Source organism: Lipotes vexillifer, unplaced genomic scaffold (assembly GCF_000442215.2).
Source record: "Lipotes vexillifer unplaced genomic scaffold, Lipotes_vexillifer_v1.1 scaffold521, whole genome shotgun sequence".
NCBI lineage: Eukaryota > Metazoa > Chordata > Mammalia > Artiodactyla > Lipotidae > Lipotes > Lipotes vexillifer.
This window is the reverse complement of record NW_006778737.1, coordinates 1,530,489-1,548,740: the sequence shown is the minus strand read 5'-3', so window position 1 is coordinate 1,548,740 and position 18,252 is coordinate 1,530,489. Positions and strand designations below refer to the sequence as shown.

The 18,252-nt window shown below is 38.4% G+C and overlaps 1 protein-coding gene across 1 annotated transcript in view; it reads left to right on the top strand.

The window, feature by feature from the left end:
* Positions 1-425: 425 nt before the first annotated feature.
* DNAH12 (dynein axonemal heavy chain 12) overlaps positions 426-18,252 on the top strand; it is a 222,311-nt gene continuing 204,484 nt past the window's right edge. Inside the window, exons 1-3 of the mRNA XM_007451772.1 lie at positions 426-622; positions 16,171-16,252; positions 16,454-16,480. Coding sequence (XP_007451834.1) covers positions 453-622; positions 16,171-16,252; positions 16,454-16,480 — 279 coding nt within the window. The 5' untranslated portion in view covers positions 426-452. The remainder of the gene's footprint in view (positions 623-16,170; positions 16,253-16,453; positions 16,481-18,252) is intronic.

Genomic DNA, 18,252 nt, shown 5'->3' with positions numbered 1-18,252 from the left:
AAAAAAAAAAAAAAAAAAAAAAAAAATATATATATATATATATATATATTAATGATGTTAAAGTATCAACTTTTTGGGGAGAGGGATTATACCTCAACTGGATTTTGTTGTTGTTGTGATTTGCTTCTTAGGGAAAATTTGAACTCAAAATTTTAGAACCTCTACAGGTATTTAGAGAGCATCTAATCCAGTTCCTTAATTTCAGCCATGAGGAAACTGAAGCCCTCACACACTGGGAAGTGACTGGCTTCATTTCTTCATAGGAATGGATGGTAGAGCTGTAACAGGAATCCCTGCCCATTTATCTCAACTGCCATCCTTGGGAAAAAGATATAAAGAGGCCTAGAATTTTTGGTATTGATATGTAATGAATATATTGAGGCTAGCTTTTACAATAATGGCTTTACGGACTTTTTCTCCTCAGAGTATATTTTAATCTTTAGGGGACCAAGATGTCATATACAAACAAAACTGCCATTGCAGCAGAAAAAGAGACTCTGAACTTGAAGTTACCTCCCATTGTTCGTCCCCTGGAAGACATAGGTGTTGACGCACCAGCACAAAGTAAACTGCTGAGTTACAGAAGATCCAAGGAGCAGCAGAAGACAATTAATCAGTTAGTGTAAGTAGCATATTAGTAAATAATCCTTGTTTGGAATTCGAGTGAAATAATTAGTGTTTGTATTCTCATAAAAAGTTTAACTATTTAGGTTGTTCATGGTCAAAATATCATCTTCAAATTCAAGTAGGAAAACAATTGAAAAGTAATTGTAATGATAGTAAATGTTATATAGTGCTTATAGTATTTATTCTAAGCATTGTTTTACCTATACATCTCACAACAACCCTATACGATTGGTACTATTGTTATTTCTATATAGATGAGTAAACTGAGGTGCAGAAAAGTTAAGTAACTTGCCGAAGGTCTCACAGCTTGAGTTTAGGCCCTGACAGTCTGGTCCTAGAGTTCATATACTTTGAACACTACGCTATTCCTCCTTGTGATATATTATAACCATACTGGTCCCTGAAAGTAAAACCAAGTAACTGGGCCTCTACAAATAGCATTGCACTGGAGCAAATACTTAATAAAATACCTTGGAACTACTTGTACTTAAAATTTTTTCTATACAAAAGGAAATACAGTCTAACATCCTACCCTTTCCCCTCCAGTTTAGTGGAAATTAAAACTAATTTAGGTACCAGCTATCAAAGGCACTGATAAGGATGGTTCAGTCAATTCAGCAGTTACTGAGAATTTCCTAGGTACCTGACTCTGCTGGGCTCTGGGGATAAATAAGAAGGAAAAGACATTGAGCTCATCTGTATGCTTTGAACCTAACACTGAACTATAAAACAGGGAATTCCTCTCTGGCGGATTTCTGATTCTCTTTTTGCATTCTCTTTCCCTCTTTGGTCTGCCTCCTTTATACCTATTTTTGCAACTGACTAAGTTTTACTCTCTGTTACATTGTTGATGATCATATTGTTGCTAGTTAAAATAAGTTTTTGCTGATTTTACTTTCCTTAAAATTAAACAGGTCTGTTAATCATATAACTTCTTTAAATTTACATTATTATTAGTCTGTCAATCTTCTAATCATATTTAAATCCAAACTTATAAGGTATATTAACTAATGGTAGTATATGTATTGTTAGATACCCTTTACCCCTTTAATTTCTAAGACTCTAATCAATGTTTCAGTAGACTTAGAGAATAGAAAAAGGGGTTCCTTAGGAGTTACATATTGTTCTTGCTCCAAAACCTTTTATAATCTCAGAATGTTGAACTACTTGCAGTTCCATATTTTTACATTTAGTGAAAAATAAATTTCACAATTGCTCCCTGCAGTTTCCTTCACTGAAAAGTCTGTCTGAATACTTATACAATTTATTCAAGGCTTAGTTTATGAATCACCTCCTCTGGAAAGCTTTCTCCTAATCCCCTTTGTGCAGCTTTAACCCTGTCTACATATTCTCTTACATCTATTTAACAGATATTAAATATCTACTGTTATCCAGACGCTGTGCTTGTTACTAGAAAGACCACAGAGAACACAACAGAAAGGACTTTAGTCTTTCAGAAGCTTATATTCTGGTGGGAGGAGGCCGATAGTAAACACATTAAAAAAAAAAAGTATGTTAACCCTTTAGGTGGTGATAAATACTATGAAGAAATAAAATAGTGGGATAGAGAGTGACAGGGAAGATGTTTCTAGGAACATTGCAGGAAAGTCCCGTGGAGATGATATATAGAGATCTAAAGAATAAGAAGCTTGTCATTTAAATAAACATGAGAACACCACTGTAGCAAAGGGGATAGCAAGCATGAAAGCCCTGAAATATGAATGCTTTCAGTGTGTTCTAGGAATTTACAAAGATCAAAGTCACTAGAGTATCAGGGACCTGGGGAAGAGTATTATCAGTGAGGTCTGTGGATAGAGAGTTCCAGGAGTAAGGTGGGATGTAAAGAGTCCTGGGCAGAACTGAGCCCTCTGCTGGGACCAGTTCCTCGGAACACTTGGCTGAGCAAAGATCGAAAATTGTTTTGTAGCTTTCCAGATTCCCATGAATGAGCCACTTCTTCCTTGGCCACTACCTCCCTCTTGATTCAGACCAGCCTTTCTCTCCTTCACCATATGTAGTCTCTTACACTGTCCTTTGAAATTATCCAATTTTGTTTATTTATCTGTTTTTGATTGTTAACACAGAAAGCAAAAACAGGGAGTGAAAATGCTAGCTCTTACATTCTTCTCAGCTCTTTTTATTTATATCAGTAGGAGAAAACACACTCCAGGAAATTATTGCTATATTAAAGGGTGACATTTATATATAAAGAGCTCAAGGAAGTTAGGCATATTTATGTTGGGATCATTACAGTGCAAGGTAGCTAGTGCCAACTAGCATACCAAAGTATGAGGCAAACTCCTTCAAAGTATTGATCACTGAGAGCTAGGCTGCTCACAGAGAAAATGATGGATGAAGGGGAGTCTGGCCTGGGTCTTGATAATTAACACAGAAAAGAGGAAGGAGGATATTCCAGGCACATTTTCTACTCCGTGTGATAAAGCCTTAGAAATTTTGTTTTTAATAGATCTTTATTGGAGTATAATTGCTTCACAATACTGTGTTAGTTTCTGTTGCACAACAGAACAAATCAGCCATATGCATAGATATGTCCCCATATCCCCTTCCTCGTGAGCCTCCCTCCCATGCTCCCTATCGCACCCCTCTAGGTCATTGCAAAGCACTGAGCTGATCTCCCTGTGCTATTTTCCACCAGCCAACTATTTTACATTCGGTAGTATATGTATGTCGATGCTACCCTCACTTAGCCACAGCTTCGCCCTCCCATCCCATGTCCTCAAGTCCATTTTCTATGTCTATCTCTTTATTCCTGCCCTGCAACTAAGTTCATCAATACCTTTTTTTTTTTTTTTTAGATTCCATATATATGTGTTAGCATATGGTATTTCTTTTTCTCTTTCTGACTTACTTCACTTTGTATGACAGACTCCAGGTCCATCCACCCCACTACAAATAACTCAATTTCGTTTCTTTTTATGGCTGAGTAATATTCCATTGTATATATATGCCACATCTTCTTTATCTATTCATCTGTCGATGGACACTTAGGTTGGTTCCGTGTCCTGGCTATTGCAAATAGTGCTGCACTGAACATTGTGGTACATGCCTCTTTTTGAATTGTGGTTTTCTCAGGGTATATGCCCAATAGTGGGATTGCTCTGTAGTTCTATTTTTAGTTTTTTAAAGAACCTCCATACTGTTTTCCATAGTGGTTGTATCAATTTGCATTCCCACCAACAGTGCAAGAGGGTTCCCTTTTCACCACACCTTTTTCCAGCATTTATTGTTTATAGATTTTTTGATAATTGCCATCCTGACCGACGTGAGTTAATACCTCATTGTAAGGAGCTTCAAGATTGTGGAAGAGTAAGATGTGGAGTTCACCTTCCTCCCCACAAATATATCAGAAATGCATCTACATGTGGAACAACTCCTACAGAACACCTACTGAACATTGACAGAAGAACTCAGACCTCCCAAAAGGCAAGAAACTCCCCACGTACCTGGGTAGGGCTAAAGAAGAAAGAAAAAACAGAGACGAAATAATAGGGACGGGACCTGCACCAGTGGGAGGGAGCTGTGAGGGAGGAAAGGTTTCCACAAGCTAGGAAGACCCTTCGCAGGTGGAGACTGTGGGTGGTGGAGGGGGGAAGCTTCAGAGCCACGGAGGAGAGCACAGCAACAGGGGTGCGGAGGGCAAAGTGGAGAGATTCCCGCACAGAGGATTGGTGCTGACCAGCACTCACCAGCCCAAGATGCTTGTCTGCTCACCTGCCGGGGCGGGCGTGGGCTGGGAGCTGAGTCTCGGGCTTTGGTCGGATCCCAAGGAGAGGACTGGGGTTGGCTGCATGAACACAGCCTGAAGGGGGCTAGTGCGCCACAGCTAGCCGGGAGGGAGTCCGGGAAAAGGTCTGGAGCAGCCGAAGAGGCAAGAGACTTTTCTTGCCTCTTTGTTTCCTGGTGCGTGAGGAGAGGCGATTAAGAGCGCAGCTTAAAGGAGCTCCAGAGACGAGTGCAAGCCGCGGCTATCAGCACGGACCCCAGAGACGGGCATGAGACACTAAGGCTCCTTCTGCAGCCACCAAGAAGCCTGTGTGCAAGCACAGGTCACTATCCACACCTCCCCTCCTGGGACCCTGTGCAGCCTGCCACTGCCAGGGTCCTGAGATCCAGGGACAACTTCCCCGGGAGAATGCACGGTGTGCCTCAGGCTGGGACAACCTCACGCTGGCCTCTGCTGCCACAGGCTTGCCCCCCATCCATACCCGTCCCTCCCCCCGGCCTGAGTGAGCCAGAGTCCCTGAATCAGCTGCTCCTTTGACCCCGTCCTGTCTGAGCGAAGAACAGATGCTCTCAGGCGACCTACATGCAGAGGCGGGGCCAAATCCAAAGCTGAAACCCAGGACCTGTGCGAACAAAGAAGAAAAAGGGAAATCTCTCCCAGCAGCCTCAGAAGCAGCGGATTAAATCTCCACAATCAACTTGATGTACCCTGTATCTGTGGAATACCTAAATAGATGACAAATCATCCCAAATTGAGGAGGTGGACTTTGGGAGCAACGATACGTATATATTTTTCCCTTTTTCTCTTTTTGTGACTGTGTATGTGTATGCTTCCGTGTGTGATTTTGTCTGTATAGCTCTGCTTTCACCATTTGTCCTAGGGTTCCGTCTGTCCATTTTTTTTACTTAAAAATTTTTTTCTTAATAATTATTTTTTATTTTAATAACTGTATTTTATTTTATTTTACATTATTTTATTTTATCTCCTTCCTTCCTTCCTTCCTTCCTTTCTTTCTTCTTTCTTTTCTCCCTTTTATTCTGAGCCATGTGGATGACAGGCTCTTACTACTCCAGCCAGGCGTCAGGGCTGCGCCTGTGAGGTGGGACAGCCAAGTTCAGGACACTGGTCCACAAGGGACCTCCCAGCTCCACATAATATCAAATGGCAAAAAGCTCCCAGAGATCTCCATCTCAATGCCAAGACCCAGTTCCACTGAACGACCAGCAAGCTACAGTGCTGGACACCCTATGCCAAACAACTAGCACAACATGAACACAACCCCATCCATTAGCAGAGAGGCTGCCTAAAATCATAATAACGCCACAGACACCCCAAAACACACCACCAGACGTGGACCTGCCCACCAGAAAAGCAAGATCCAGCTTCATCCACCAGAATACAGGCTCTAGTCCCCTCCACCAGGAAGCCTACACAATTCACTGAACCAACCTTAGCCACTGGGGACAGACACCAAAAACAATGGGAACTACGAACCTGCAGCGTGCGAAAAGGAGACCCCAAACATAGTAAGTTAAGCAAAATGAGAAGAGAGAGAAACACACAGATGAAGGAGCAAGATAAAAACCCACCAGACCTAACAAATGAAGAGGAAATAGGCAGTCTACCTGAAAAAGAATTCAGAATAATGACAGTAAAGATGATCCAAAATCTTGGAAATAGAATGATGAAAATATGACAAACATTTAACAAGGACCTAAAAGAACTAAAGAGCAAATAAACAGTGATGAACAACACAATATATGAAACTAAAAATTCTCTAGAAGGGATCAATAGCAGAATAACTGAGGCAGAAGAATGGATAAGTGACCTGGAATGTAAAATAGTGGAAATAACTACTGCAGAGCAGAATAAAGAAAAAAGAATGAAAAGAATTGAGGAGAGTCTCAGACCCTCTGGGACAACAAGAAATGCACCAACATTCGAATTATAGGGGTCCCAGAAGAAGAAGAGAAAAAGAAAGGGACTGAGAAAATATCTGAAGAGATTATAGTTGAAAACTTCCCTGATATGGGAAAGGAAATAGTTAATCAAGTCTAGGAAGCACAGAGAGTCCCATACAGGATAAATCCAAGGAGAAACATGCCAAGACTCATATTAATCAAACTATCAAAAATTCAATACAAAGAAGACATATTAAAAGCAGCAAGGGAAAAACAACAAGTAACACACAAGGGAATCCCCATAAGGTTAACAGCTGATCTTTCAGCAGAAACTCCGCAAGCCAGAAGGGACTGGCAGGACATATTTAAAGTGATGAAGGAGAAAAACCTACAACCAAGATTACTCTACCCAGCAAGAATCTCATTCAGATTTGATGGAGAAATTAAAACCTTTAGAGACAAGCAAATTCTAAGAGAATCCAGCACCACCAAACCAGCTTTACAACAAATGCTAAAGGAACTTCTCTAGGCAGGAAACACAAGAGAAGGAAAAGAGCTACAGCAACAAACCCCAAACAATCAAGGAAATGGTAATAGGAACATAAATATAGATAAGTACCTTAAATGTAAATGGATTAAATGCTCCAACCAAAAGACATAGATTGGCTGAATGGATATAAAGACAAGGCCCATATATATGCTGTCTACAAGTGACCCACTTCAGACCTTGGGACACATACAGACTGAAAGTGAGGAGATGGAAAAAGGTATTCCATGCAAATGGAAATGAAAAGAAAGCTGAAGTAGCAATTCTCATATCAGACAAAACAGACTTTAACCAAGACTATTACAAGAAACAAAGAAGGACACTACATAATGATCAAGGGATCAATCCATGAAGAAGATATAAACATTGTAAATATTTATGCACCCAACATAGGAGCACCTCAATACATAAGGCAAATACTAACAGCCATAAAAGGGGAAATCAACAGTAACACATCATAGTAAGGGACTTTAACATCCCACTTTCACCAATGGACAGATCAACCAAAATGAAAATAAATAAGGAAACACAAGCTTTCAATGATACATTAAACAAGATGGAATTAATTGGTATTTATAGGACATTCTATCCAAAAACAACAGAATACACATTCTTCTCAAGTGCTCATGGAACATTCACCAGGATAGATCATATCTTGGGTCACAAATCAAGCCTTGGTAAATTTAAGAAAATTGAAATCGTATCAAGGATCGTTTCCGACCACAACGCTATGAGACTAGATATCAATTACAGGAAAAAATCTGTAAAAAATACAAACACATGGAGGCTAAACAATACACTGATGTATTAATAACGAAGTGATCACTGAAGAAATCAAAGAGGAAATGACAATATACCTAGAAACAAATGACAAGGAAAACACGACGACCCAAAAACTATGGGCTGCAGCAAAAGCAGTTCTAAGAGGGAAGTTTATAGCAGTACAGTCCTACCTTAAGAAACAAGAAACATCTCAAATAAACTACCTAACTTTACAGCTAAAGCAATTAGAGAAAGAAGAACCAAAAAAACCCCAAAGTTAGCAGAAGGAGAGAAATCATAAAGATCAGATCAGAAATAAATGAAAAAGAAATGAAGGAAATGATAGCAAAGATCAATAAAACTAAAAGCTGGTTCTTTGAGAAGATAAATGGAATTGTTAAACCATTAGACTCAATCAAAAAAAAGGGAGAAGACTTAAATCAAAAGAATAGAATTAGAAATGAAAAAGGGGAAGTAACAACTGACACTGCAGAAATACAAAGGACCATGCGAGATTACTACAAGCAACTCTATGCCAATAAAATGGACAACCTGGAAGAAATGGACAAATTCTTAGAAATGCACAACCTGCCAAGACTGAATCAGGAAGAAAGAGAAAATATGAACAGACCAATCAGAAGCACTGAAATTGAAACCCATGATTAAAAATCTTCCAACAGGGCTTCCCTGATGGCGCAGTGGTTGAGAGTCCACCTGCCGATGCAAGGGACACAGGTTTGTGACCCGGTCCAGGAAGATGCCGCAGAGCGGCTGGCCCGTGAGCCATGGCCGCTGAGCCTGCGTGTCCGGAGCCTGTGCTCTGCAAAGGGAGAGACCACAACAGTGAGAGGCCCACATACTGCAAAAAAAAAAAAAGTCTTCCAACAAACAAAAGCCCAGGACCAGATGGCTTCACAGGCGAATTCTATCAAACATTTAAAGAAGAGCTAAGACCTATCCTTCTCAAACTCTTCCAAAATATAGCAGAGGGAGGAACACTCCCAAACTCATTCTACGAGGCCACCATCACCCTGATACCAAAAGCAGACAAAGATGTCACAAAGATAGAAAACTACAGGCCAATATCACTGATGAACAAAAATCCTCAACAAAATAGTAGCAAACAGAATCCAATAGTGCATTAAGAGGATCATACACCATGATAAACTGGGGTTTATCCCAGGAATGCAAAGATTTTTCAGTATACGAGAATCAATCAATGTAATACGCATATTAACAAATTGAAGGAGAAAAACCATATGATCATCTCAATATATGCAGAGAAAGCTTTTGACAAAATTCAACACCCATTTATGAAAAAAACCCTCCAAAAAGTAAGCATAGAGGGAACTTTCCTCAACATAATAAAGGCCATATATGACAAACCCACAGCCAACATCGTCCTCAATGGTGAAAAACTGAAAGCATTTCCTCTAAGATCAGGAACAAGACAGGGATGTCTGCTCTCACTGCTATTATTCAACATAGCTTTGGAAGTCCTAGCCATTGCAATCAGAGAAATAAAAGGAATACAAATTGGAAAAGAAGAAGTAAAACTGTCAGTGTTTGCAGATGACATGATACTATACATAGAGAATCCTAAAGATGCCACCAGAAAACTACTAGAGCTAATCATTGAATTTGGTAAAGTTGCAGGATACAAAATTAATGCACAGAAATCTCTTGCATTCCTATACACTAATGATGAAAAATCTGAAAGTGAAATTAAGAAAACACTCCCATTTACCACTGCAACAAAAAGAATAAAATATCTAGGAATAAACCTACCTAAGGAGACAAATGACCTGTGTGAAGAAAACTATAAGACACTGATGAAAGAAATTAAGGATGATACAGATAGATGGAGAGATATACCATGTTCTTGGATTGGAAGAATCAGCATTGTGAAAATGACCCTACTACCCAAAGAAATCTACAGATTCAATACAATCCCTATCAAACTACCACTGGCATTTTTCACAGAACTAGAACAAAAAACTTCACAATTTGTATGGAAACACAAAAGACGCTGAATAGCCAAAGCAATCTTGAGACAGAAAAATGGAGCTGGAGGAATCAGGCTCCCTGACTTCAGACTATACTACAAAGCTACAGTCATCAAGACAGTATGGTACTGGCACAAAAACAGAAAGATCAATGGAACAGGATAGAAACCCCAGAGATAAACCCACGCACATATGGTCACCTTATCTTTGATAAAGGAGGCAGGAATGTACAGTGGAGAAAGGACAGCCTCTTCAATAAGTGTTGCTGGGAAAACTGGACAGGTACATGTAAAAGTATGAGATTAGACCACTCCCTAACACCATACACAAAAATAAGCTCAAAATGGATTAAAGACCTAAATGTAAGGCCAGAAACTATCAAACTCTTAGAGGAAAACATAGGCAGAACACTCTGACATAAATCACAGCAAGATCCTTTTTGACCCACCTCCTAGAGAAATGGAAATAAAAACAAAAATAAACAAATGGGACCTAATGAAACTTAAAAGCTTTTGCACAGCAAAGGAAACCATAAACAAGACCAAAAGACAACCCTCAGAATGGGAGAAAATATTTGTAAATGAAGCAACTGACAAAGGATTAATTTCCAAAATTTACAAGCAGCTCATGCAGCTCAATAACAAAAAAACAAACAACCCAATCCAAAAATGGGCAGAAGACCTAAATAGACATTTCTCCAAAGAAGATATACAGACTGCCAACAAACACATGAAAGAATGCTCAGCATCATTAATCATTAGAGAAATTCAAATCAAAACTACAATGAGATATCATCTCACTTCGGTCAGAATGGCCATCATCAAAAAATCTAGAAGCAATAAATGCTGGAGAGGTTGTGGAGAAAAGGGAACACTCTTGCACTGCTGGTGGGAGTGTGACTTGGTTCAGCCACTATGGAGAACAGTATGGAGGTTCCTTAAAAAAGTACAAATAGAACTACCATATGACCCAGCAATCCCACTACTGGGCATATACCCTGAGAAAACCAAAATTCAAAAAGAGTCATGTACCACAATGTTCACTGCAGCTTTGTTTACAATAGCCATTGACATGGAAGCAACCTAAGTGTCCATCAACAGATGAATGGATAAAGAATATGTGGCACATATATGCAATGAAATATTACTCAGCCTTAAAAAGAAACGAAATTGAGTTATTTGTAGTGGGGTGGATGGACCTAGAGTCTGTCATACAGAGTGAAGTAAGTCAGAAAGAGAAAAACAAATACCATATGCTAACACATATATATGGAATCTAAACAAGAATAAAAAAGGTCATGAAGAACCTAGGGGCAAGATGGAATACAGACACAGACCTACTAGAGAATGGACTTGAGGATATGGGGAGGGGGAAGGGTAAGATGGGTCAAAGTGAGAGTGGCGTGGATATATATACACTACCAAATGTAAAATAGATAGCTAGTGGGAAGCAGCCGCATAGCCCAGGGAGATCAGCTCAGTGCTTTGTGACCACCTAGAGGGATGGGAAAGGGAGAGTGGGAGGGAGGGAGATGCAAGAGGGAAGAGATATGGGGACATATGTATATGTATAACTGAATCCGTTATAAAGCAGAAACTAACACACCATTGTAAAGCAATTATAGTCCAATAGAGATGTTAATAAAAGAAAAATGTAGAGATGTGAAAAAAAAAACCTCATTGTAGTTTTGATTTGCGTTTCTGTGATAATTAGTGATGTAGAACATCTTTTCCTGTGCTTCTTGGCCATCTGTATGTCTTCCTTGGTGAAATGTCTATTTAGGTCTTCTACCCATTTTTCAGTTGGATTGTTTGTTTTTTTGATATTGAGCTCCATGAGCTGTTTGTATATTTTGGAGTTTAATCTTTTGTCTGTTGTTTCATTTGCAAATATTTTCTCCCATTCTGAGGGTTGTCTTTTGGTCTTGTTCATGGTTTCCTTTGCTATGCAAAAGCTTTTAAGTCCCATTTGTTTATTTTTGTTTTTATTTCTGTTACTCTAGAAGGTGGGTCAAAAAAGATCTTGCTGTGGTTTATGTCAAAGAGTGTTTTTCCTATATTTTCCTCTAAGAGTTTTATAGTGTCTGGTCTTATTAAGTCTTTAATCCTTTTGGAGTTTATTTTTGTGTATGGTGTTAGGGAGTATTCCAATTTCATTCTTGTACATGTAGCTGTCCAGTTTTCCCAGCACCACTTATTGAGGAGGCTGTCTTTTCTCCATTGTATGTCCTTGCCTCCTTTGTCATAAATTAGGTGCCCATATGTGCATGGGTTTATCTCTGGGAATTCTATCTTGTACCATTGACCTATATTTCTGTTTAGTGCCAGTACCATACTGTCTTGATTAATGTAGCTTTGTGGTATAGTTTGAAGTCAGGGAACCTGATTCCTCCAGCTCCGTTTTTCTTTCTCAAGATTGCTTTGGCTATTCGGGGTATTTTGTGTTTCCATACAAAATGTAAATTTTTTTGTTCTACTTCTGTGAAGAATGCCATTGGTAGTTTGATAGGGATTGCATTGAATCTGTAGATTGCTCTGGGTAGTATAGTCATTTTCACAATATTGATTCTTCCAATCCAAGAACATGATATATTCTCCATCTGTTTATGACATCTTTGATTTCTTTCATCAGTGTTTTATAGTTTTCTGAGTACAAGTCTTTTGCCACCTTAGGCAGGTTTACTCTTAGGTATTATATTCTTTTGTTGCAGTGGTAAATGGGAGTGTTTCCTTATTTTCTCTTCCTGATTTTTCATTGTTGGTGTATAGGAATGCCAGAGATTTCTGAGACATAATTTTGTATCCTGCAACCTTACCAAATTCATTGATTAGTTGTAGTCATTTTCTGGTGGCATGTTTAGGATTATCTATGTATAGTATCATGTCATCAGCAAACAGTGACAGTTTTACTTCTTCTTTTCCAATTTGGATTCCTTTTGTTTCTTTTTCTTCTCTGATTGCTGTGGCTAGGACTTCCAAAGCTATGTTGAATAGAGTGGCAATAGTGGTCATCCTTGTCTTGTTCCTGATCTTAGAGGAAATGCTTTCAGTTTTTCACCATTGAGAATAATGCTCTCTGTGGGTTTGTCATATATGGCCTTTATTATGTTGTGGTAGGTTCTCCCATGCCCATTTTCTGGAGAATTTTTATCATAAATGGGCGATGAATTTTGTTGAAAGGTTTTTCTGCATCTATTGAGATGATCATATGGTTTTTATTCCTTAATTTGTTAATATGGTGTATCACATTGACTTATTTGTGTATATTGAAAAATCCTTGCATCCCTGGGATAAATCCCACTTGATCATGGTGTATGATCCTTTTAATGTGTTGTTGGATTCTGTTGGTTAGTAATTTGTTCAGGATTTTTGCATCTATGTTCATCAGTGATATTGGTCTTTAATCTTCTTTTTTTTATATCTTTTTCTGGGTGATGGTGGCTTTGTAGAACGAATTTGGGAGTGTTTCTCCCGCTGCAATTTTTTAGAAGAGTTTGAGAAGGATCTTTATTAGCTCTTCTCTAAATATTTGATAGAATTCACCTGTGAAGCCATCTGGTCCTGGACTTTTGTTTGTTGGAATATTTTAAATTATGGTTTCAATTGTGATATGTCTGTTTATATTTTCTAATTCTTCCTGGTCAGTCTTGGAAAATTGTACCTTTCCAAGAGTTTGTCCATTTCTTCATGGTTGTCCATTTTATTGGCATACAGTTTTTTGTAGTAGTGTCTTATAATCCTTTGTATTTCTGCAGTGTCAGTTGTGATTTCTCCTTTTTCATTTCCAATTTTATTGATTTGCGTCTTCTACCTTTTTTTCTTTATGAGTCTGGCTAAGGGTTTATCAATTTTATTTATCTTCTCAAAGAACCAGCTTTTAGTTTTATTGATCTTTGCTATTGTTTTCTTCATTTCTATTTCATTTATTTCTGCTCTGATATTTATGGTTTCTTTCCTTCTACTGACTTTGTGTTTTCTTTGTTCTTCTTTCTCTAGTTGTTTTAAGTGTAGGGTTAGATTGTTTATTTGAGATTTTTCTTGTTTCCTGAGGTGAGATTGTATTGCTATAAACTTCCCTCTTAAAACTGCTTTTGCTGCATCCCATAGGTTTTGTGTCATCTTGTTTTAATTTTGATTTAGTCAGGCTCAGTAAGGCACAACAGGGAAATGAGGCTACTCATAAAAGCTAATTCAGTCTTAGTCTCTTTTAATAAATGAAGAATGTCTAGAATGTGGGAGAGAAAATATTCACCCTCCGTTGGTCAAGCAACATCTGGAATTCTGGGGTCACACTATAAGAGGGATGTTGCTAAACCATTATAGCTACCAATGAGAGTGAGGAATTTTGAAACTACCTAATTTGAAGGGAACTGATTTGCTTAATGGGGAGGAGTTTAGACAGGCCTGAGTTCATATCCCATCTCTACAGCTTATTAATGTGAATTTGGCAAGTCAAGTAACTTTGCTTATCCTCATCTTCCTATCTGTAAGATGGGGATAATATTATAATAATGGTTACCTCTTAGGATTTCTGTGAGAGTTAAATGAGATCCATGCATATAAAGATCTTAAGCCAATGCCTAGAACATCATAAACTCACCATAAATGGTAACTTTTATTGACAGGAATGGTCAAAGGAACTGGATAGGTATTACTAAGTTTTGGAAGTGTAACAAAGAAGAGGAATATGACTTTTTTATATAGCTCCAGAGAACAGAATTTAAAAGGATACAACTCAGAAATTTATTTCTAAGAATATGAGCTAGCTGACAATAAATTGAGCTACCTCAGAAAGTGATGAATGTCATTTCCCCTCACCCATCCTGGGGTACAACTTGAAATTTTTGAGAGTATTCATGCATTAAATAAAGTACTGAACTACATATGCAGAATCTTTTCCACATCCACTATTTTGATCATTCATTCTACAGATATTTATTGACCTTGATGGACACTATCTAAGTGCTATGGATAGATCGGTGAGCAAAACAGACATGATCTTTGTCTTTATGGCATTTACTAGTTTATGCTTTTATGGTTCTGGTGGCCATCCTTTCCTTCAAATTCCTTTTAGTTCTTCTTTTGCCTCTGACCATGTCTCCTTTGCCTCCTTCAGTTGTTATTCCTCATTCCTGTCACACTTAGTATCCTTCAATCTTCTTTCTTAAGTCTCTTTTCTTTCCCTTGTATACTTTCTGCTTTGGCCATCTCTTCTAGTGTATTTAGCCTTTACAAACTGGTAGATTTGTCTTCCTAAAAATGTTCTCATGCTTAAAAACTCTTAGTGACTCCCCATTGTCTACTAATAAAAAAACTTGCTATTTGAGACCCTTAGCTAGATATTCCAGTCCACTTCTCCAAACTTATCTCCATCTGGTTCCATAACTTCTGGGCAGATTGGACAACTCCTTATTTTCAATTTTTGCCTTTGATTGTTCCCTTGTCTTCCTGTTTCTTAGGGTCTTTATCTTCTCAGATCCATCTGCCCAGGAAAGCCACATCTCCAACTGAGATCCTCTTCTTCATTTCAAGCTTATTGCAAATGCTAACTTGTTCACATAACCTTCAAAGATACCTTCAGGTGGAAGTGAACTTGTCCCTCCTCTGAACCATCAGGGTCCCATACTTTTTTTTTTTTTTCTTTTTTCTTTTTTGCAGTACGTGGGCCTCTCACTGTTGTGGCCTCTCCCGTTGCGGAGCACAGGCTCCGGATGCGCAGGCTTAGCGGCCATGTCTCACGGGCCCAGCCGCTCCACGGCATGTGGGATCTTTCCAGACTGGGGCATGAACCCATGTCCCCTGCATCGGCAGGAGGACTCTCAACCACTGCACCACGAGGGAAACCCTCCCATACTTTTTATATGGCACTCTAATCTTATCTTCCTACCCTTTCAATTTATAAATTCCTTGAAACTTGTTGCTGCTATGTTTTAATAAAACCTAGTGGGGTATCTTGCAGAATATAAACATTCAGTAAGTATTTGGTGACAGTTGAACAGATTATATGATGATATAATTTTATTTAAAGAAGAAATTATATTTTATGGATGATAAATTCCTACATTCACAACTGTTTATTGAGCACCTACTATGTACCAGGTACTATTCTGAGCATTGGAATAAGGCAATGAATAAAACAGTCTACAACATATAGTATGTCAAATGGTGGTAAGTACTATGAAGCAAGGTAAGTGAGGATAAAAGGGATGAATAGTGAAGGAAGTGCTACTTAATATAAGGGGTAAGGGAAGTCTTCTCTGACAGTGTGGCATTTGAACAGAAATAACATACATAAGGGCCCACATGCATCAGGATTAACTTAAAAATTGTCATGTTATAATTGAACATTTTTGATTATTATTTTTAGTCTCCTTTTATATTACACATGAATAATTTGAATATTAGGACTCATTGATAATGGCAGTTGAGATTTATTTCTTACAGAAAATTCAGTAAGATAAAGAACTCTTGAATATCTCTTCTTCAAGTATAGTTTAAAAAATGTTCAAATTGTTATGTTTTAATAATATATCTTACTGTTATTTTCAAGAAAGTCATACATTTTTCTAACTATAAATTTCAGAATTGAAGGAGCCAAAAGAAATTTAGCCAGAACATTGGATAGAAGAACACCTTCATCACCAGAGCCAGATTATCCTCCAACTGTAGGTTTATATTTTCTCTTTAAAAAGTGTATCTTTATACTATTTTAACTCTTCTTTTAAATTCGTCTCAATATAACTAGTAGTTTTTAAAGAATAATACATATATTTAAAACTATTTATATTTTTGATTTAAAAAATTTAAAATTACTTTAAAAACTTTCTTCTTGATTTAATTATGTCTTGTTTGTTTGCTTTTGACAGATGACCAGTGAAATTAAAAAGAAAGGAGTGAGTTCAATTTTTCATATTTCTTGCTTTGAAAATGTTCAAACAAATTGTTACAGAGTAGCTCCTTCTAAGACCACCTGCTAAATTCCATCCTAGAGAAGAAAGAAATTTATAAACAGATTATTTTCTGTGCCAAAGGAACAAGCGTGCCATGATGACAATACAGGTTTTATTTATTTATTTTTGGCTGTGTTGGGTCTTCATTGCTGCACACGGGCTTTATCTAGTTGCAGAGAGCAGGGGCTACTCTTTGTTTCAGTGAGTGGCTTCTTATTGCAGTGGCTTCTCTTGTTGCAGAGCATGGACTCTAGGCACACAGGCTTCAGTAGTTGTGGCACATGGGCTCCGTAGTTGTGGCTCATGGGCTCTAGAGCGCAGGCTCAGTAGTTGTGGTGCATGGGCTTAGTTGCTCCACGGCATGTAGGATCTTCCTGGACCAGGGCTCGAACCCATGTCCCCTGCATTGGCAGGCGGATTCTTAACCACTGCGCCACCAGGGAAGGCCTGGCAATACAGGTTTTTTTTTTTTTTTTTTTTTTTTTTGCAGTACGTGGGCCTCTCACTGTTGTGGCCTCTCCCGTTGCGGAGCACAGGCTCCGGATGCTTAGGCTCAGTGGCCATGGCTCATGGGTCCAGCCGCTCTGCAGCATGTGGGATCTTCCCAGACCAGGGCACAAACCCATGTCCCCTGCTTCGGCAGGCGGACTCTCAACCACTGCGCCATCAGGGAATCCCCTATACAGGTTTTAAGAGTTACATGTTTGTTGCTATTCATTATTTGAGGATTAATTGTAAATATTTTTGTTTTTATTCCAAAGAACTGAAAAAAAATATCCAAAGTGGTAGTTATAAAGGAGAATACATCTCCCTTTTCATTGTCTTGATGTTGATATAATGATGACTGCTTATTTTGAATCCACTGCTTATTTTGAACCCACATGCTAGATTATAGAGATTAAAAAAAAAAAGACACTGTCTGCATGGGTGACAACATGGGACTGTGATGTGATTGTTGGAAAGATGAAAACATGTAAAATTTCCTTAACAGCAAAGGATATGGAAAGTTATGGAGCTGGTTACACAAAAGAAGAATTTATGCAGCATGTTACCACATGGGGGTACAGGCTTTCCGGAACCCTTGAAGTTCCCTCTTGGGATAGAGGGCTAAGGATACCTTCCTACTGACTGAGGATCTTTGGAAGAACCTCATTTTAGCTAATCCAAGTTTTTTGTCTTTTTAAAATAATCCTCCTCCTCCTCCCTCTGCCTCCCAACTTTTCCAGAGACTTGGGCTGTGGATTTGCCTCTTTACTAGATGTAAGAACTGATATAAAACAACCCCAAAACATTTATAAATATTTAATGTGAGGCTGGGTGAACTGCAAGATATTTTTGTGTGTATGTGTTTAGCATCCTCATCCTTCCCCCATAGCTTTTGCTTTTAGTTTCTTACAATCTAAAATAGGTAGCTGCGTATGAAACAGTAATTCACTCTTAAACCCACTGCCTTGGCAATCTGGCTTCTAGGAAGTCCACCACTTCATCATTAATGTCACCAATGACCACTAGTTGCCAAACCCAAAGGATATTTTTTCAATATTTCTCTCACTAGACCTTCAGCTGACATTTAAAAACTTTTTACTTTTAAATAACTGAACACATGTTATCAGTAGAACAGAATAGATGACTCAGAAATAGACACACTCAGCTACAGCCAACTGATTTTTTTTTTTTTTTTTTTTTTTTTTTTTTGGCGGTACACGGGCCTCTCA